General features: G+C 50.6%; 1 protein-coding gene across 5 annotated transcripts in view; it reads left to right on the top strand.

Annotated features, from left to right (window-relative positions):
- The window catches only part of IL17B (interleukin 17B), a 33173-nt gene extending 17484 nt beyond the window's left edge, over positions 1-15689 (top strand). Inside the window, exons 3-8 of one of the 5 annotated variants that reach the window (XM_061423986.1) lie at positions 1594-1659; positions 4352-4586; positions 8382-8466; positions 10826-11092; positions 13855-14144; positions 15390-15689. In XM_061423986.1, coding sequence (XP_061279970.1) covers positions 10970-11092; positions 13855-14144; positions 15390-15621 — 645 coding nt within the window. In that variant the 5' untranslated portion in view covers positions 1594-1659; positions 4352-4586; positions 8382-8466; positions 10826-10969 and the 3' untranslated portion in view covers positions 15622-15689. The other 4 variants (XM_061423985.1, XM_061423984.1, XM_061423987.1 and 1 more) reach the window with 4 other exon arrangements.
- Positions 15690-20682: the final 4993 nt, after the last annotated feature.

Raw genomic sequence — 20682 nt, 5'->3', positions numbered from 1 at the left:
ACCCCCAAGACACCTGTAAGGGTTAGGGGACCACTGGATTGGAGAAGGAAGTGGCAACACACTCCAGTGTTCTTGCCTGGAGAATCCCAGGGATGGGGGAACCTGGTGGGCTGCCGTCTATGGGTTCACACAGAGTCGTACACGACGGAAGCAACTTAGCAGCAGTAGCAGCAGCAGGGTGTGTAAGAGAATGGTGGTAAGAGCCTCTGGGAGAACGGCTGCATTGTGCTTTGCTTTGTGGGCTTACTGGCATATGAGGCCTTGAACATTTAAAGTCTGAGGAGCAATTGGGCCACAGTAACCACAACCTGAATGGTGCAAAGGAACTGCCTGTGACACATGTGAGTGTGTGTATGGTTGCACATGTGTGTGAAAATACACTGTTAGATGTTTGCAAGAATATGGGAATTTGGGTGATTTTGTCTTACTTCATTGTAGTTTTCTGTTTTTGATTTTTTTTTCCTGATTTGCACTGAGGTGATGAATTTAACTAAAGGGGTTTAGTTATATTCTATATTCTATTATATATACAGTTATTATAATTATAAGGACTTATATTTTTATTTCTATCTAATTTCTTTTTTTGTGTGTTAAGAAGATAGAATATATTAGTATGTAGTACTTTATAAAATTTGTAAAGATTTATTTTTGAAAATAACTTACTTAAAATATATTTGTTTAAATAACCATGGAGATCAAACCAACTCTTAGTCCATGTTTCCCCAAGGAGAAGGGCACTAATCATGACTGCTAATGAAAGGGGTCAGTTTTTTGTAGAAGCCAAGAGCAGTGTGCTCATTGTTTCACCTGCTTGCCACAGAGCAAGTTCAGGTTCACTGCCCCTGTATGAAAGGGTTATGGTAACAGAGGGCAGTTATTGGAGATAATTTCCAGATGGGAGCAACATGGTTGGTGGGATTAGGCGAAATTACTTTAATAGTCCCCTCCAGGCCTCGGCTTAAGTTGACTTTGCTTATCCATCTCTCCCCTTTGCCACAGAGGCCCCCTCCCTGCTCCCTACCCTCACCCCGCCTGTGTCTCCACATCTGACACTCCTCAGCAGCCCTCAGGACTGCAGGCTGACTCCAAGCCTTTGTAAACCACCGGGGATTATTAAACAAATCCTATAATTAGAAGCCAGGTTTCCTAAACGAAGTGAAAAATGTAACGTTACCCTTTGTTTGTTCACTGGATGCTCAACGCATGTCCCATGACCCAGAGGAGCTGTGACTTTGGGTTTCCAAGAAGCCTTAATAAGGTAATGTTTATAAAGTTCTTAACTTTACAACTCCATCAGAGCACAACTCTGTGAAATGAGGACAAGCTATAATTCCGAGATATCTGCCCCACTCCTTGCCCAGTGGTAGAGAATGTTGTTCCCTTATGTGATGTGTGGAAAGCCCTAAGGCTGGGATTGAAGGAAGTGCGTTCTGGTCTCAGCTATGACACTGAACTGCTGTGTCAGTCCCCTTCCCTCTCTGGACTTGTGTTTACCCTTCTGTAAAAGAGAGGTCATGATGAGACCTTCTTGTTTTAAAAGTCTCTTGTCACACTGACATTCTATAGTTTGACTGCTGTGTTTCTCTACCACAGGGTTGTAACTCAAGAAAGAATTCTCCAGATTTTACTTCTCTTCTCTGGATTCATCAAAAGGACTTGGTAATGTACCTTGAACTGGATAAATTGGTTGGGGTTGGAAAGACACATGGATGTATCCTTTTGTGCCTCAGCTTTGAACCCTTAAGGGCCTCTCTCATGAGATAAAGTACATTAAAAATAGTGTGAAAATGACTTGCATCATAAAAAAAAACTCTTCAAAGGAATTCAAACTGGTCAACATGAGGAATAGTGGAAAGAACCACTGTTCTGTCTGGAGCTGGTAGGCACTATTCAGTTAACATAATTCCATGGTAACATTATATATAACTGACATTTATTGAGTTCTTTCTATTAACCAGACTCTGGGCCAAGGGTTTACATCCATCCTCTCAGTTAATCTCATAGCAAATCTGCGAGATAGGTACTTTCTCATGATCCTCACTTTATAGATAAGAGACAGAACCTTGAAGAGATGAAATAATTTGCTTGAAGAAAATAAGTGGTTGGAGCCAAGACTCCAGAACCTGTCATTGATCTTTGTAAATCCACTGCCTGTATACTTTTGATCCAATTATGGTGCTTGTGGAAGCAAGTATCATGATGAAACTTCCACCACACTGTGTTGCTGAGTGATTCTGATGAGCAGAGCCCACTCAGGCAGCCTACATAGGATGTGTAGATGAGAAAGGCGCCTTTCCTGGGCCAAGCCTCCGAGAGCATTACTTGTTACTGCAGCACAACTTGGCCCATCCTGACTGATACTACTTGTCCCAGAGAGAGATATCAGCTTTATTCTTTGTATTCTCAAGAGCAAATTTGTCATCAGCAGATGGAAGAACTGGGGAGATAGACATTTTTAAAGGAAGTAGAGACTAATAAGAAACTGGGAACGTCTGATAGGAGTATCACTGAGACGCCAGCAAAATGACGTGCAAGGTCCCCTTGAGCCTGTGATTCTAAGAAATGGTCTAAAAACAAGATTCGTAAGTGATTCTGGAATGACAGGGTCAGAGCTGGCTCTGTGGTTGAGATAATAAGATAGAATGCAAAGGAATCCCAATATGGAAGACAAAAAATTATGGACATAGTTATGTGACTCCTTGACTGAAGAGCCAAAACCAGTTTTTTCCAAGAGCACATGATGTGGAGGTGGGGGGTAGGATGGATGGAGATCACGGTTAGCCTGACCTTTGAACTCTTTCCAGCGCTGACTCAGAAAACATATCCCTTGGGCACCGAGCCCTCTCTTCAGACGCATTTCCCTCGAACGTAGGTTTGTCCGTAGAGCATAGCCAGGCTGTGTCAGAAATGACCTGGATGGCTTTTGGTGCTCTGTGTGCACTGCCTAATGACAGGGTGCCCACTTCTAACCACAGCCTACATACAGTGCTCATTCCCTAACTGGGGCAAACGTTAGGGTTGGGTGGGGGTCAAAAGCGGCTTTGGGAGCCCGGCCTTTCATCTCAAGCTCTGCCACCCTTTTACCTACTATATGAACATGGGCAGGTTATTTCCCTTCCCTGGGCCTCAGTTTCAACTCCTGTGAAAATCTTTTTTTTTTTCTTTTTATTCTTTTAATGTATAACCTCCTGTTAAATGTAGAAGTCTAGTTTCTGGTGTTTTCAGTCATCTGTGTTAACTTGGAAATGAGCATTTCAGATAGCACAGTAGGGTAATTAAGCAGAGATCTTAGGGAAAAATCTGAATTTTCACTGTTCTGCCTACTTATGAGAGCTCCTGTGAAAATCTTACATTTACATAGGATTGATGCCAGGAATAAATAAAGCCCCAGATGTAAATGTGCTTTGTAAACTGTAGAGTGTGACCAGTTGAGACGGGTATCACTGTTACCACTAGCCAACTGCTTGCAGCATCTGCCTGGGTGCTAGGCCTGGACCACCTCCGGCTCCCAGGGTCAGAAAGCTTGGCCTATCTTCTAACAGCAGAAGAATGGATGGGGCTTCTTTCCTGGGAACCAGACTTTGGAAATAGATTCCACGCTAGGCACTTCTTCCTCTTTCCCCACAAATACAGTATTTATGAGAACTGACCTTCCAATGGAAATTTGGCAAGATTTCACATTCTGGAGACATTGTACCTTCCTCCACATGCCCTGAGGGCTGAGGTCATGGGCTTCCCAGGAGATGCAGGAGTTCCCACGGATACAGGAGGTACAGGGGACTGAGAAGAGAGGGGCCCAGCAAGACCCTAAGTCACAGGCTTGTCCTAAAATGTTGATACTGTTACCTCTACCATCCTCTAAAAGAATATGAGCTCAGGAAATGTTTTAACTGTTCACTGCTGTACACCCAGTGCCTAGAACAATGCCTGGTACATAGTTGGTGCTCAGTATATATGTGTTAAATGAAGGGAACAAACCCTTCTCAAGACTTCTTAAGGCTCTTCCTTGCTCCTACCTTGAAGGTCACAGCTCCTAGAAACTTACAGAGCCTCCCAGACAAGGTATGCAAACCCCTACTTGGTGCATCTTCTCAATATTGTCTCCCAAGAGGCTCAGACCACAGGGACGAGCTTCTGTTGAGAGGCCTGGGTTGAGTTCACTGCAGCTCTAAGAGCCTGCAAGTTTTGCAGGCTGTTTTCTGGTCTAGGGAGGCAGGGTGGGGACAGAAGCCTTGGCTGTGGCCATCAGTGCTCCTTGCTGAAGAGTGAAGGTGATGGATCTTGGAGTCTCTGCCTGTCCCCCAAATGCTGCATAGTGAGTAGCCTTAGGGTTTCTCTCTTTTCTCAGCAGATCCTGCCGTGGTCACAGCGGGGCCCAGACTCCAGAGTCAGGCACTTGAGAAGCACATATGAATAAGGTGTGTCCAACGCCTGCAAGAAGCTTCCGCCTGATGACTCTTCAAATCAATATTGAAACGAAACCCTCACAGGCAAGACCTCATCCACAAATTTGTGGGCATACAGGTATACTCCAAAACCTGGGCAACAAAAACAGCACTATCTGAGCCAGTAGCTGAAGCCAATATGTAAGTCAGACTTTGGTGAATACCATCCACTATTAGCTGTGTTGGGGGGAGCAGGTCTTTGAACCCAAGCTGCAAGGGAAGTGCCCCCCTCCCCCTGCCTCTCCCTCCCAGGACTCCTCTCCCATTAGCAGCTGTGAGACACCACTGCCTTCTCTGCTCATCCCCCACAACACAAGCTCCCTCCGCCTCTGGGGTCCAGGCTCTGGGAGACTGAAGAGAACATTTCTCACCCTTTTCCTGCTTCCCCTGGAGGATGGGGCTTCCCACCCAAAATAGGTGCAGACCCACCCAGCAAGAGGAGGGGCTGACAGTTGGCGGGGAGGAAATCAGAACTCTGGATTTTGTAAGTCCAGACGTCCTGTAAACTCTGACCAGAGTATAAACATCCCCTGGGACTGAGGGGAGGATATGCTGGTGGGCAGGGGGCCCGGCGCCTCCATCTGCCCTGAGGACAGGCTGTTTATCCCACATCCTTCACAGGCCCCCTTGGGCTCCTTCCTGTCTCTGTCTGGGCAAGTAGTGGCAGGCAGGATGGCCCCGCATGGAGGCCTGAGGCCTCAGACGTCAGACTCAACCTCTCTGGGCTGGAAGAGAACTTACAAAGCTCAAAGAGCCCAAGTCTCTGTTTTTCTTGAATTTCCCTCACAGCTGGTCTTCTGGCCTCCACTAAAACACCTCGGCTAATGGGGAGCTCACTCTTTCCCAGGGCAGTCCATGCTATTACTGGCACTCTGGCAGCTGAAAAGTTCTAGAAGAAAGTGCTTCTAGAATTGTTTGGTGTGACCTGATTGAGCACAGCTCAGAATAATGTGTAGCATGGCCATTCACTGAGCCCGCACTGTGCCGGGTGCTTTAGGTTCGTTTTCCCATTAATTTTCCCTCCCCTCAAGGAGGACACAGGCTCAGAAGAATTAAGTTACTTGCCTGAGGTGACTCAGCTGTTTTGTGGTGGGGCTGGGATGCAGTTGCTATAGTTCAAAGTCTGTGCTTTAAATATTAACCTATTCTGGTTCTTCCTGATCAGAAAGCAAAAATAGCACACATATCACAAAAACACCCATACAACAAACACAGTCTCACACAAACCAATCACATTACTATAAAAGCAACCCAAACTAGCCAAATCTTAAGTATCTATTGTATGCTGGGCAAATCATAATTTTTATGATAAAGCCATTTTAACAACCCTATGAGGCAACTGAGGCTCAATGAAGTTAGAGAAAAAAATGGACTTGGCAAGCAAGTGTTCAAGCACCATTTCTGAAGTCTGCAATTACCACTACACCCTATTGCGTGATAGGAGGAGACTGAAGTATAATGAAAGGCAAAACCTTTATCGCTGTTATTTTCAACAACTAAAGCTCTGAAAAGTGGGATGTGCAATCTCAGAGACAAATGATTGCCCTACACTGGAGGTGTCCAGCAAAGATGCTTTGAAAGGAGCTCTTACACTAGTAAGGGCTAACACAAGATATTCCCCAGTGTCAATCTGCAACCCAGAAACACAAACTTGACATTTTCAAGGCTGGATCCTGGGTGGAAGAGTGGCCTTGGCCACCCAGTCCCAGAGCACAAGCCCACTCTTAGAATCCTACCCTGCCTCCACTCACGTTTACTTGACTGCCCCTGGAAACGGAGGCATTGGCTCCTGGCCTGGGCAGAGGGTCATGTGGACGTGGTGGGCCTTCTGCATATCCCAGTGGCCGCCCATTCACCCAGGCCTTGCCCTTTTTTGAGAACTGGGAGCTTTCTGGCTGGGTCTGTTCCCACCAACAGCGTTCCCGTCCAGGGAGCTTAAAATAGTGCCTCTTGGCTGGGGCCCTGAAGCGAGCAGTGAGGGAGGCATTTGTGCAAATATGGGCCTGGGAGAAGAACTCCTACCCCGAGAGGGTGGGGGATGGGGTGGGCAGCTCGGCAGGAGAGCCAAGACCTCCAGTGGAGGATGCGCCCTCTTGGCCACAGCCCCCTCCATCTTGCAGCAGAGGCGCCTGCTCGTCTCCTCCTGCCTCCCCTGACCTTACTGGGTCCACTTGGGCAAATCTCTACACTGAATCCCACAGGCCTTCCTGGCTCAGCCGAGGCTCCAGGGTGGGCCCTCAGGGAACAGGGACCTCTGCATTCTTCTGCTGGTTCTATCCTTGTCCCCCTATCACGATGCCCTTCCTACCCAGGAACATCCTAGGTAGCAACCTTTTTTAGAAAAAAATTATGCATTTAGCTGCACCAGGTCTTAGTTGTGGCATGTGGGATCTTTGGTTGCAGCATGCAAACTCTTAGTTGCAGCATGTGGGATCTAGTTCCCTGGCCAGGAATCAAACCTGGGCCCCCTGCATTGGGAGGGCGAAGTCTTAGCCACTGGACCACCGGGGAGGTCCCCAGAAGCATTCTTTGGAAGGCCCAAGTCAAAACTTGTTTTAATAATCACAGTGACAACTGCAGCTGTCACTGATTAAGGGCTTGCTTTTGTCAGGTGCTCTGCTAAGGGCTATAACATGCATTATCTCATTTGGTCCCCACAACCATCCACTGAGAGCCAAGTTACTATTATCTCTACTGTGCATGAGAAACTAAGTTCAGAGATGTCAAGTAACTTCCCTGAGGTCACACAGCTCTGAAGTGGCAGAGGCAGAATTAAAACTCAGGTCTGTCAGCCTCTGAACTCTGATCTCCTGGGCTGCATCTCCTCCTCTGGTTCCCTGCTGCTCTGGCCTCCCATGCTCCACCCCAGCATTACCACCCTGTGTCACATATACATAGCTGTTTGGATTGAATGCATCAGGTATTTAGTGAATGCCTGCTATGAGCCAGGAATATTGCTGGGCGCCAGACCCATAGCCTGGGAACTCTTAGAGCCCTATGAGGACTGTGTTTGGTCTTGGGTTCAGTGACCACCCCAACATGCACGATCTGGTTTGATGATGTCAAGGTGTGGCTGAGGCAAGCATAGACCCTCCTCAGTGACCAGCTGACCATTTGGACACTCTTGCCTCCTTGCTGACTGTGATGTCCCTCTCCTTCCTGCACAGCAGGAAATAGAATGCATAGGAATCAAATCTGCTTTGAATCCTCTGTGACTTTGGGCTCTCTGAGCCTCAGTTTCCCCATCAGTAGATTCAGGATCAAATTAAGACTTCACCACAGGGTGGTTGGAAGGATTTAATAAAGCAGTGCATGTGGTACTTCCCTGGTGGTCCAGTGGTTAAGACTCCATGCTTCCAATGCAGAAAGCGCGGGTTCAATCCCTGGTCGGCAGACTAAGATCCCATATGTTGAGCAGTGTGGCCAAAAGATTAAAAAACAAACAACCACAATGCACATGAAAGACTTATCACTGTACTAGGTGGTCTAAGTGGAGGAAGAAATGGCAACCCACTCCAGTATTCTTGCTTGGGAAATCCCATGGACCGAAGAGCCTGATGGGCTACTGTCCGTGGGGTTGCAAGAGTTGGGCGTGACTGAGCGGCTGAGCGTGCATGCATGCAGGTAGTCTAAGTAAGTAGAATTAAGCAGCAGCTATTATTACTTATTGTTTTCCTGAAGATTACGTTGTCCTGGTGCCAGAGGCCTAGGGCCTAACACATGGTAGGTGCTCCAAGTAAAGGCAGCCACTCACACAGCAGACAGAAGCCACCACCTGGCCCCTGCCCCCTCACTCCTGGCTGGTTGTATGTCATGCAGTTCCTGCTCTGATCTGGAAGGTGTCCCGGGCACTGGTCCTCATCAACGCTAGGGTTGCTCTGGCGGCCATGGCAGGCACAAGACTTTTACTTACCTGGTTCCCTTGTTTTCATCCAGGGAAAAGGAGTGGCTGGCGTGAAAGTTCTGCCAGGGTGTGCCTGCTCCTCGGGGACATCTGGCTTTCTGGTGGTGCCACCTGGCGGTGAGTACAGAACGCTTCTAGCTGGGCGGCCTCCGAGGGACCTGGTAGCTCTGAGCACGACCATTTCCTGCCCCTTGCTCTCCAGCCCATGTAGCCCTTCCCTCATTCCCCTGTATTGATTACTGACTGTGAGAAAAGACCTAAGGGGTCCCTGTGGGGTCTCTGTTATCATGCCTCCTTCACGCTTGGCTCTGACCTGCAGGGTAAGGTCCCTCAGGGATCAGCCAGGGTTCATCCTCAGGATATCCTTTAGGTCTGATGACCTCTCAGTGGTTTCTAGAAACCAAAGTTGGAAGAACGGGCCTGCTTCCTGGCTTGAGCTGGCCCAGGAATGGGAAACCCAATGATGGTGACTGGGTCCATCCTTGACTCCTCACTGTACCTGCTTAAGTATCCACAGATCCCCCTCCCCTCTCTGGGGCCACCAGAAGGACTGGCCTGGCTTCTCGGTTCTCTGTCTTTTTAAAAAGTATTTGAATTTATTTATTTGCCTGCATCAGGTCTTAGTTGTGGCATGTGGGATCTCTAGTTGTAGCATGTGAACTCTTAGTTGCAGCATGTGGGATCTAGTTCCCTGAACAGGGATTGAATCCAGGCCCCCTGCTTAAGAATTAGGAGAATAAATTGTGCTCGAACCAGCCTTACTCAGCTGTGCACCAAAATGCTGTGTGAGCTTGGGTAAGGCCTGTCCCTCCCTGGGCCTTGGTCTCCCTGTGGGGCAGGTGATGGGTGAGGAGCCCTGTAGTTCCCTGACTGGGGCCTTGGTAAGGTGCAGATTCCTGGGACTGCCTCATTAGAACTCTGGGGCCGGGACCCTGGAATCTGCGAAGTTGGAAGCTGAGGCAGCCAAGCCCTGTCTTTGGGAGATGAAAGCCCGCAGTGTGTGTTGCTGGCAGGCAAGAAGAGTGTGGTGGTTTCAGGGGTCCTGAGAAGCTGAGGAACCCCCTTGTAGCCCAATCCCCATCTTTTAATTTCTCCCTTTCTGTGGATGCAGGGAGGGCCCCCCCAGCTGCATATCTGTGGGACCCCACCACCAGCAGCAGCAGAAGGGCAGCAAGAAGGCTGCATAGGTTACAATCAGCTTGCCCCCATCCTTTGCCGCCTCATGCTGGCTGTTTCACACGTCCAAAGGACAGTGGTGTTGGGGCTGGGGCAGCCTGGGATGGGACTGGGGGCCTTTGTTGCTTGAGGAGGTATTTTCAGAGTCCCCCTCCCTCTGGAGTTTCCAGTGATAGAATAGAGCCCTGTCTAGTATTTGACCAAATATGGTGGTATCTCTCATGAGCTCGAGCCTCAGCCAGCTTCTCAGTTATGCTGTGGAAACCTGCCCCGGACAGATTAATCTTGTGACATTCAGGAGCGCCTTGCACCCTGCGTTCTTCCCCTTGGCGATTCCTGTAAATGGCCACGAGTGGCCCCAATAGGACGGTGTAGTCCTGGAGCGTGCTGTCTGTGTTCCTCCCCTGTGGTCTTCACACCCCCTTCACCTCCTCCTCAGGGGAGCTTGCTTGCTCACATTCAGCTGGGCTGCTCACTTGAGGGGAGAGACCCAGACCAGGTACATCCAGCACATGATTCTTAGACAAGAGGACCCTGGGGTTACCTAAGCTCATGAAATTTTGGCCAGAGCCCATGAGGTCCAAAGCTCTCAGCCAGGAGGGTGGGCCCAAAGAGGTAGAAAGGAGAGTTGGCTGGGCCATGAGAACTGTGCTTGCTCTAATGCTAAATAGAACAGCAAGAATTGATGCTTTTGAACTATGGTGCTGCAGAAGACTCTTGAGAGTCCCTTGGACTGAAGGATATCCAACTGGTCCATTCTAAAGGAGATCAGTCCTGGGTGTTCATTGGAAGGACTGATGCTAAAGCTGAAACTCCAATACTTCGGCCACTTCATGTGAAGAGTTGACTCATTGGAAAAGACTCTGATGCTGGGAGGGATTGAGGGCAGGAGGAGAAGGGGACGACAGAGGATGAGATGGCTGGATGGCATCACTGACTCGATGGACATGAGTTTGAGTAAACTCCGGGAGTTCGTGATGGACAGGGAGGCCTGGCGTGCTGTGATTCATGGGGTTGCAAAGAGTCGGACACGACTGAGCGACTGAACTGAACTGAATGTTCCCAAGAACAATTACACTGTTATTGTACAGTGATAGTCTTCATAATAAACAGCTATGTTTATTGAGCACATGCTACATGCCAGGCACTGTGTCAGCTGTTGAATGTGGCTTATTTCCCTTACTCCTAGTAACAACCCCTAGAGGTTGTTCTAGACACAGGGGAAATGAGACTCAGAAAGATTTCCAGGAGAAATGGGCCAGGCCACCACTGATTCTTGGGCACGGCTCCCATTTTACAGAGAAGGAAACTGAGGCTGAGAGAGGATGGAAGTCACAAGCAGCCACGCAGAGACAGGCCCTTGGAGTGGAGACCTTTTCTACATGAGGGGGAGCATTGCATCCAGAAGGCTGGGACAACCAGCCATCAAGTCCTCACGGACCTCATGGAGTTGGCCCTCGTGAGAGCACACAGATTCAGAAACATGTTCACAGCAAGCTTGAACTGTGCAGAAAATATGCCAAGAAAAGCAACATGGGGGGTGGATAAAGCCCTGCCCGGAGACCAGGTATGAATCCTGGCTTTGGCATCCCTCACTCACTGTATAATCCTAGACAAGTCCCTTCTTCACTCTGGCCTCAGTTTCCCTGCCTGGGAGCTATGGGGGTGCCGAGGGCCTCTGAGCTCACCTGGGGCTGGCTGAGGCCGGGGTGCCTGAGGCTGTCTCCCTGGGAGATGGGGCCTGTGTCCTGCTCCTGGCCAGCGTGCTCCGAGGACATTTGCTGTCCTGACCAACGGACAGCCTGTCCCTCCTCCACCCTCGCCCCCTTGCCATCCCCCAAACTAACGAAGCTGATTGTCTTAGGTAGCCCTGTGGGTGCTGGCTGGGCGGCCAGCCGCAGGCCACAGGCGGAGGTGCCACCCGCCAGAGCCCCACCAGACACACAGGGCATTGTCCCTCAGTCAACAGCCCCTGGGCACCTCAGCCCGGCTCCTGGCTTGCCCCCACGCCCCTCACCGCCTGCCACTGCGCCAGGCCCGCCAGCTGGGAGCCCAAGGTTCCCAGGCGATGACGAGCCCACCCACCCACTCCCCCGGCAACCCCCTGACGAGCTATAATTGCTGCGCTGAGTCCTGTTGCTGCCATTCTCGTGGCGGAGGCATCTGGGGTTCCAGGCGGGCGGCAGCTGCAGGCTGATCGCCTGGCTTGCAGGATGGACTGGCCGCATAACCTGGTACGTGGCGATTCCCCACCCCACCCCCACTCCTTTTTAGGGCCTGAGTGTTTTTTTTACTTCTTCTCCATTGATTAATGGCCACCTCTGTTTGGCTTGGAATCTGCAGAGGCGAGTTCTCCCTCTGTCCTGTCCCCCAGGACGAGAGAGAAACAGAGACTGGTCTCAGAGCCTGCAGCCATGGCCAGCGGCTCCGGCTCCTGAGCTGGGTGCAGTCTCACTACACCAAGGCCCTTTCAGGCCAAAGGCAACTGAGGAGATCTTGGCAATCTCAGTTATCGGGGTTTTTCCAGAATCTCTCTGTCCTGAGATCCAGGCTGTGTGACCTTGGGCAGGTCCTTCTGTTTCTCTGTTTCCCATCTATAAACGGATGGAGGGAGATGGGTTCTCTTCTGAATTTCTCTGAGTGGAGAGCCAGGGTTTAAGAATGCCATGTGAGCAGCTCAGATGAGAAAGCCTATTGTTAGGGAGATGTCTTTCTGTACCAGTGACTTGAATCTGTCATGGATTTGGTGCCAAGAAATGGTTCTACCAAGAGGGGCTCTGCTGAAACTTGTTTGCAAGGGTCAAGACTGGCTGGGTAGGCAGGAGAGATCAGCATGGGCCATGCGGGTGGCGGGGTGAGGGGTACAGGGCAGGTAGGCTCAGGGAGGAGATGAAGTCCCCTCTGGAGGCTTCTCCCTTCTGACCAGCCCTGACTCCCACCCGAGTCCTGGCCGTCCTCTCCCAGCTTCCTGTGGAGTCTGCATTCTGCTGGGCACCCAGGTCCTCTCCCAGGTGAATGAGAGGCTTTCCTGATGCTGCTTGTTGTGCAGGGAGGAGTGGACAGCAGCGGGTGGGGGGGGGGACAAGGGGTCGGGAAGGCAGATGGTTGGGGCGTGGAGGAGTGGAGAACCAGTGTCATGGAGTTCATCAGGGGTCTTTGGCCGTGAACGGCACACATCACCAACTTCATCTCCTGCCCTCACCTCCTGTCCACTCTATTTCAGCCCCACTGTTTCCTTTCAGCAAAGTTTTAAGCCACTGAAAGTTCCTCTCACACGGTTCCCTCCCCCACCTCTACACCATGTTTAGGCTCCCTCTGCGCACATCTGCCTCTGTCTTATTCTTCAAACCTCACCAGACTTGCCCCCTTCCCCAGAAAGGCTTTGCAAGACCACCCCACTGCCACCAGGCTAAGCGGGTGTCCCTGTGTGTCTCTGACCACACGCTGTGTGGCCCCATCCTCACCCTGCTGCTAGCGAGGCTTAGGTGCTTGTTTCTTCTTCATCATCTGCTTTCCTTGCCAGATTGCAAGCTGCAGACGGGCAGGGCTGGTGGCAGGCATTCATTCACTCAGCAAATGTTCACTGAATACCTAATGCCCAGTATCGTGCAGACATGGGGGACAAGGCAGTATGTGGAAACGGATAGAGTGCTGGCTCTCACGGAGCCTGTGCTTAGTGGGGGCCTGACTTGTGAAAGGATCACATGTACACTGGAAGACAGTAGTCATGAAGGAGGCATGGGGTGCTGAGAGCTCAAGAAGGTCCACAGAGGGCTCCCTAAGGAAGTGACACTGGAGCCAAGACATGTGGGGTGACTGTAGGAAGCAGCCTGTGTGAAGTCCTTGTGCGAGAAGAGGAAGGTTCGAGAGAAGGCCTGAGGCTGAAGCATGGGTGCAAGAGGAAACCAGGTGTGATTTGAGGAGGGAGAACACAGCAGAGGTCTGGCCTGGGGAGGTGATGTTAGTAGGTTGGCATTCCAACCTATCATTGGGCAGGTGTGGAGAACTGATCGGAAGGAGCCAGGGGGAGATGGGGAGATATGGAGTACCAGGTAGGAGGCTGCTGAGCTGTCCAGGAAAGTGACAGGTTGGTGCAGGTAGAGAAGTGGATGGGTGGGGAGGTTTTTAAGAGGTGCAACAGGATTTAGTGATGAATGCGGCATGCACATGTATCAATACAGGTGTGGTGGGCTGGTGGGACCAGGCCAGGGCTTGACAGGTGGCTCCCCTAGGGGCCTTTCTTCTTCCCTCCTCCTTCCTTGTGCCCTGAGTCTTGGCCTAGGCAGTGACCTGTCTCTCCCACCTTTGACCTGTGGCCTTCCTTCCCAGCTGTTCCTTCTCACCATCTCCATCTTCCTGGGGCTGGGCCAGCCCAGGAACCCCAAAGGCAAGAGAAAGGGGCCAGGGCGGCCTGGGACCCTGGCCCCTGGGCCTCACCAGTTGCCACTGGACCTGGTGTCCCGGGCAAAGCCCTATGCCCGCATGGAGGAATATGAGAGAAACCTAGCGGAAATGGTGGCGCAGCTGAGGAACAGCTCTGAGCCGGCCAGGAGGAAGTGCGAGGTCAACCTGCAGCTGTGGCTGTCCAACAAGAGGAGTCTGTCACCCTGGGGCTACAGGTAGGCCAGGCCAGGCAGCCATGGGAAAGCTTTGTGTTGGGGGCTGGCGGGGATGCCCTGCCCACTCTCCCTGTCAAGAGTGAAGACGTTGGATTCAGAGGCTTAGGTGTGCATCCTGGCTTTGCCTTTTACTGGCTGTGTGGCTTTGGGCAAGTTACTTAGCCTCTCTGAGCCTCAGATTCCTCAACTATACGTAGAGGTGACAGTCGTATCTACTCCGCTGACTTGTTAAGAAATGAGACATCTATGCCGGGCTCTGATGTTGTGCTCTCCAAGTCTCCAGGGAAGGGCCTGAAAGGCCTTCCCCTAATGCCATGTCCTCCAGCTCGCAGTGCCTTGTACACACCGCTGGTTACAGCACCTTCAGGCCGTGCTGAGTTGGCTGTGTGCTCATCCATCCCTCACCTAGATGGGACCATCCCGGTGCCTGTATCAGAATCATCTAAGGATTCTCACACCCCATCCAATCAAAATCTCCAGGGATGAGGCCCAGCAAGTGGCAATTTCTACATCTCCACATGGTTAGGATACACTGCTGGGCTTGGGTATCAAGACCCGCTGCCCCTCGGGGACAGCAGTGGTGTCTTACCTTGGTTGTAGCTCCACTTCCCTGCACAGCACCTGCCACACAGAAGGGGCCACGTGTATATGTGTTGATTAAATAATAAAGAAAAGGACTGACCCTGAGGGGTCCTCACTCACGAACCCAGGCCAAAGATTTTTAGCCACATGATTTATATCTTGAGACTCTAGAACAGTATGTTCATAGGACTTTCTGTGACAGTGTAAAGTCCAATGTGGTAGCCACTAGCCTCATGTGGCTCCTGGGCGCTTAGAACGTGGCTAGTGTCACTGAGGAGCTAGTTTTGATTCTTTTAAGCTCGAACAGCCCCATGTTGCTAGTGGCTCCCATACCTGGAATGTGGCAACTGAAAGGGTCTGTAAAGACCCTCTGAAGCCGGGCTTCTACTTTGCTGTGTCCTTGACCTTCTTGGGGATCTTATGAGTATGTAGGCACTGATTCAGGAGGTCTAGGGTAGGGGGAGGTTCTGAATTTCTAACAGGCTCCCGGGCAATGCCGACGCTGCAGGCCCACAGGTTCACTGCCTGTCCTCCACATGGCACATGCTTGCTGTGCAGTGGAAACCTGGGCCAGGAAAGGCAGGGGCGTGGTGATGGGTGTCGGTTTGTCCTTCCCGCAATCTTCCTTCTTTCTGCCCTGTGCTCTCTCCCGCGTTCCCACAGCATCAACCATGACCCCAGCCGCGTTCCTGCAGACCTGCCGGAGGCGCAGTGCTTGTGTCTGGGCTGCGTGAACCCCTTCACCATGCAGGAGGACCGCAGCATGGTGAGCGTGCCCGTGTTCAGCCAGGTGCCTGTGCGGCGCCGCCTCTGCCCGCCGCCGCCACGCCCCGGGCCCTGCCGCCAGCGCGCAGTCATGGAGACCATCGCCGTGGGCTGTACCTGCATCTTCTGAGACAGCACTCCCCATACCCCCTTGCCGAGCAAGGCGATGAAAAGTAAAGGCTGTCTTTTGTAAAGCAAGACTGTTTTTGCTCCTTGTGGCTCTGAAGCCAAAACTGGGTGGGAGGTCGATTTCAATCAATGTGGAGGAAGATTTTCCATCACCCAGAGTTCAACACTGAGATGGGTTATTACAAAAACTACATTCATTTATACCATTTAAGTGTTAGTTGCTCAGTCGTGTCCGACTCTTTGCAACCTCATGGACTATAGCCTGCCAGGCTCCTCCGTCCTTGGAATTTTCCAGGCAAGAATACTAGAGTAGGTTGCTATTCCCTTCTCCAGGGGACTTTTCCCACCCAGGGACTGAACCTGGGTCTCCTACATTGCAGGCAGATTCTTTACCATCTGAGTCACCTAGGAAGTCCTTTCTACCATTTAGGACAGTTAGATACTTTCTTTGCATTTATAAGCCTTTATTTCAGTCACGTTATTGGAGCTTTATTAGTAGAAACCTATCTAGGAGTGAACAAGGGCTGATTCTCCCTGATGAAGTCATGGGCCATTGCAAACAAGCCCTTGCTGCCGGGGGTGGGGGGGAGGGGGGTTAGGGGGGTGGGGGCAGAGGAGGATAGTGTGCAGCTGGGGGTGGGGCAGGGGGCAGGGGATTGAGACTTTGTGTTTCTAATGCAGTGGTTCCCAGGTGATACTGACGCTACTGGTATGGGGACCACATTTTGAGAACTGCTGGCTTATACCAAGAATCTTTTCTGATCAAAAATGCAGTGTGGGGACTTCCCTGCAGTCCAGTGGTTAAACTCTGCCTTCCAGTGCAGGCGGTGTGGGTTTGATCCCTGGTCGGAGAATTAAGATCCCACATGCCGTGGGGTACAGTCAAAAAGTTTAAAAAAAAAAAAAAAAGGCTGTATGGACTCACTTGTCCTAAAGGCCCTGCTAGCTTCTAACCCCTGGATGCTAATCCCTTGCCTGACCCCATCCATTAGACCCTTGCAATCAAATCCTCCTGTGCCCTCCTAGCCCCTGCAGCAAATCCTGAATCAGCTGTTCTAGGGGCTAAAAATACCTAGGCTCTCTGAAGACAGCTGAGGGGCTCAGGCGGTGTTTTCTGAAGGTAAGAATAGCTGGCACTTTAGAGTTAATTTTGAGAAGACGGCCAACCGCCAATGTAGAATACTTGGGTGCTCAAACTTCAGTGCCTAAAGCAGCCTTCGTTCTGAATGTTTTCAGGGTCTAATTCATGAAAGGGCAGTGGTTAGGTATGTGCCTGTCTGGGCTGGCAAGTAACTTACCTTTTTTGGTATTGTTCTAGAGTGGATACTGGTTAAAATTACCCTAGGAAGCTTCGGCCTGGTTCCAGACACATGGAAAATAGACTTCCCGTGCCAGCGCGTGCTGATGCCTTTTCAGCAGCCGCTTCTCCTCCCTGGGGGGTGGCTCTTCCCTGTGGCCCCTGCAGTCTGTTCTCCAGGCCTTAAGACTTCAGCAGCACATGAGGGGCCTCCAAGGCCTTTTTGTGGGGTAAGGGCCTGGGAGCCCCCCCAGGGTGCCCGGGGCATAGGGATCGGGTGAGGAAACTTCTAATGTGGGTGGGACTGCCTGTCCTCCTCCTATGAGAACATCAGACACGCAGAGGCTGGTGCTCAACGAACGCTCATTAATTTTATATGGATGTTGCCTTTCCCTTTTTCTGGGCTTCAGTTTTCTCAATTGTGAAGTAAGCAGTGGGATTTAGGGATCTCCAGGGTCTTCTCTGGTTTTACCATTCTGTGACTTAGGAGCCTGGCCTCATGAGCTTGGGCTGACAGTTGGCCTTTTCCAGTTCCCTGGTTTAAGGGCAGCAATGGGAAGTTCAGGATCTTTGGAGAGCCAGGTCTACACTTTTCCCCCAACTTTGTGTGCTCTAAGTGGGTTTCCTGTTTTCCACTGTCTGGTGAGAGACTCCCCCTCCACAAGAACAGAGGCCTCATCTAACTCCTTCAGAGCTCCATCTCCAACATTAGGGCAAAATAGAGGTGTAGGGATTCGTGAATGAATGCATGCACTCATCCACAGAAGCCTCTAGGGGGAGCCCATGATCTGCCCTTTGTTCCTGTTGCTTCTTCAAAGGTGGGTCAGTAGCAAGGCATTCCTCTCTCCCTCACTATTCCTCAGTTCAGTTCAGTTCAGTTCAGTCGCTCAGTTGTGTCCGACTCTTTGCGACCCCATGAATCGCAGCATGCCAGGCCTCCCTATCCATCACCAACTCCCGGAGTTCACTCAGACTCACGTCCATCGAGTCAGTGATGCCATCCAGCCATCTCATCCTCTGTCGTCCCCTTCTCCTCCTGCCCCCAATCCCTCCCAGCATCAGAGTCTTTTCCAATGAGTCAACTCTTCACATGAGGTGGCCAAAGTACTGGAGTTTCAGCTTTAGCATCATTCCTTCCAAAGAAATCCCAGGGCTGATCTCCTTCAGGATGGACTGGTTGGATCTTGCAGTCCCAAGGACTCTCAAGAGTCTTCTCCAACACCACAGTTCAAAAGCATCAATTCTTCAGCACTCAGCCTTCTTCACAGTCCAACTCTCACATCCATACATGACCACAGGAAAAACCATAGCCTTGACTAGACGGACCTTTGTTGGCAAAGTAATGTCTTTGCTTTTGAGTATGCTATCTAGGTTAGTCATAACTTTCCTTCCAAGGAGTAAGCGTCTTTTCATTTCATGGTTGCAGTCACCATCTGCAGTGATTTTGGAGCCCCCAAAAATAAAGTCTGACACTGTTTCCACTGTTTCCCCATCTATTTCCCATGAAGTGATGGGACGGGATGCCATGATCTTCGTTTTCTGAATGTTGAGCTTTAAGCCAACTTTTTCACTCTCCACTTTCACTTTCATCAAGAGGCTTTTAGTTCCTCTTCACTTTCTGCCATAAGGGTGGTGTCATCTGCATATCTGAGGTTATTGATATTTCTCCCGGCAATCTTGATTCCAGCTTGTGTTTCTTCCAGTCCAGCGTTTCTCATGATGTACTCTGCATATACCCACCCCAAATTCTACCCTCTAACCACTCCTCCCCACAAAGTGCTGAGATTTTGCTTGGGTTACCTGCTCTAGGGGTGGAGTCTAGGGGGGAAGTTTTACCTGTCTATTACTTGTTGGAAAAGACTGATGCTGGGAAAGATTGAAGGCAGGAGGAGAGGGGGTTGACAGAGGATGAGATGGTTAGATTGTATCACTGACTCAATGGACATGAGTTTGAGCAAACTCCCGGAGATGGTGAAGGACAGGGAAGCCTGGTGTGCGGCAGTCCATGGGGTTGCAAAGAGTCTGTCACAACTGAGCGACTGAATAACAATGTTGCACCCAGGACTACTGAGGTGGTGTGACCTCTTTCCTGTTTCATTTGGCAGGTTGTAAGGCTGTCTTTGCAAATGCTGTCTTCTCCCAGAGAACTCTGGGCCCATGGGGTCTCTTTCCTGGCCTAAGAAGGCTAGGGTGGGCTCTGAGACCAAGGTTTCCTGCTGGTTTCCACACTCCCTTCTGCTGCCTTCAGGAATCTCTGGATTTTCCTTATAGGCAGAGAGGTAGTGGGATCCAGCTGTCATGTTTGGGCTTGTGGAAGAAGGTAGTGTAGGCATCTTGGCCTGTTTTTGTTCTGAGCTGTTCAGGCCTGCCTACCCAGACAAAGGAAGTTTCTGAGGACCAGTGAGCCCCACTGCAATCAGGCTGAGGATCAAGCGAATCTGTCCTGGTTGGCCTCTTCTGTGCACATAGCCTGAGGGATGCGAGGCTTATTAGGGACAAGTCTGATATTGGCCTTGGTCCTCCAGCCTAGTACCAGTGGTCATCAGTTACACCACGACAGCCCACAGCATCCTTATTTCAAACACAGGCCTTGACAAGAAATCATTGCATGTAGATTTCACCAGACCTGAGAGGAGGGGGAAGGAACAGCCCCATCCTGCATCTGGCTGACCTCCCTCCAGCACTCTTTCCACCCCTCTGATCTTGTATTCTGGAGATCACCTCTTCCTCAGGGCTGTTCTAAGCTGATTTGTTTAATCTCATCCCTTGTGTCCCAGGTACTGGTCTAGTAGCTAAGTCCTGAGCCATCTGCACGTGGTGTTCATTTGACCACAGGAATTGGTTCAGTAGGGGCCCAGTGAGCCCAGAGCCAGACTCTGCTTCAGGGGTTGTGAGAGAAGACCCTCTGGCCCTGGGAGCTGTTGGCGGCCATCTCTGACCACGAAAGAAATGATGACGCTGGCATTGCACTACACTCAATGCCTGCCCTGTGCCTGGACTTTAATAAGACCCTTTTATTGCTTAGGCTAGTTTGAGTTTGGTTTTTTACTACTGCCACAACCAAAAGTATTCTTACTGGTGTGTCGGCTTCCTATTTCCTACAATGACCAATGAGTGCACGCTATGTGCACTTCAAAGGCACCATCTCTTTCACTACCATCACTTCCGCATAATAAAAGCAGCTTCAGACAAGTTTGGGCCTCTGCTGCCTTGAAGGGTATTTTGTCCTATACTGAATTCAGTTAACTTTTAAGGAGAAGCTCTGGATTTCAGTTCTATGAATTCATCAAGAGACTGGGCAAATTTGTTCCTCACTTTGGGCTTTTATCTCCATCTCTACAAAAAGAGGGAAGTTAGCTGGATGATCTCTGGGACTCTTCCTGTTAGGAATTTACAATGCCAATGTCATTTGGCAGTGTCGTATCCTCATGGGGATCTGGGCCTTCCTCAGAACCAGCTTTAGCTGGTCTGGATAGGACTTGGGCATCCAGTCTCCAGCAGACTTCATCACAGCGTCCCTTTTCTCTTCTGGGTAGATATTTGGGGGGTGAGGCACAACTGCCTTCCACCAGCTGGGAACTTGTCTTCTTATAAGACAAGACTCTTAATGGACAGAATGGTCGTTTCTTCCAGTTGCCAAGGAAAAAAGTGTTCCTCTTCCTGTGGCCTGATATGTTTCCCTTTTTCCACTGGTTGCCAGGAGGCTCAGAGCTAGGCTGCCACCTCTGCTGGGGTAACCATTTCTTCCTTGTATACTTCCAGGCA

This window comes from Bos javanicus, chromosome 7 (assembly GCF_032452875.1).
Source record: "Bos javanicus breed banteng chromosome 7, ARS-OSU_banteng_1.0, whole genome shotgun sequence".
NCBI lineage: Eukaryota > Metazoa > Chordata > Mammalia > Artiodactyla > Bovidae > Bos > Bos javanicus.
This window is presented reverse-complemented; position numbering and strand designations above follow the sequence as displayed.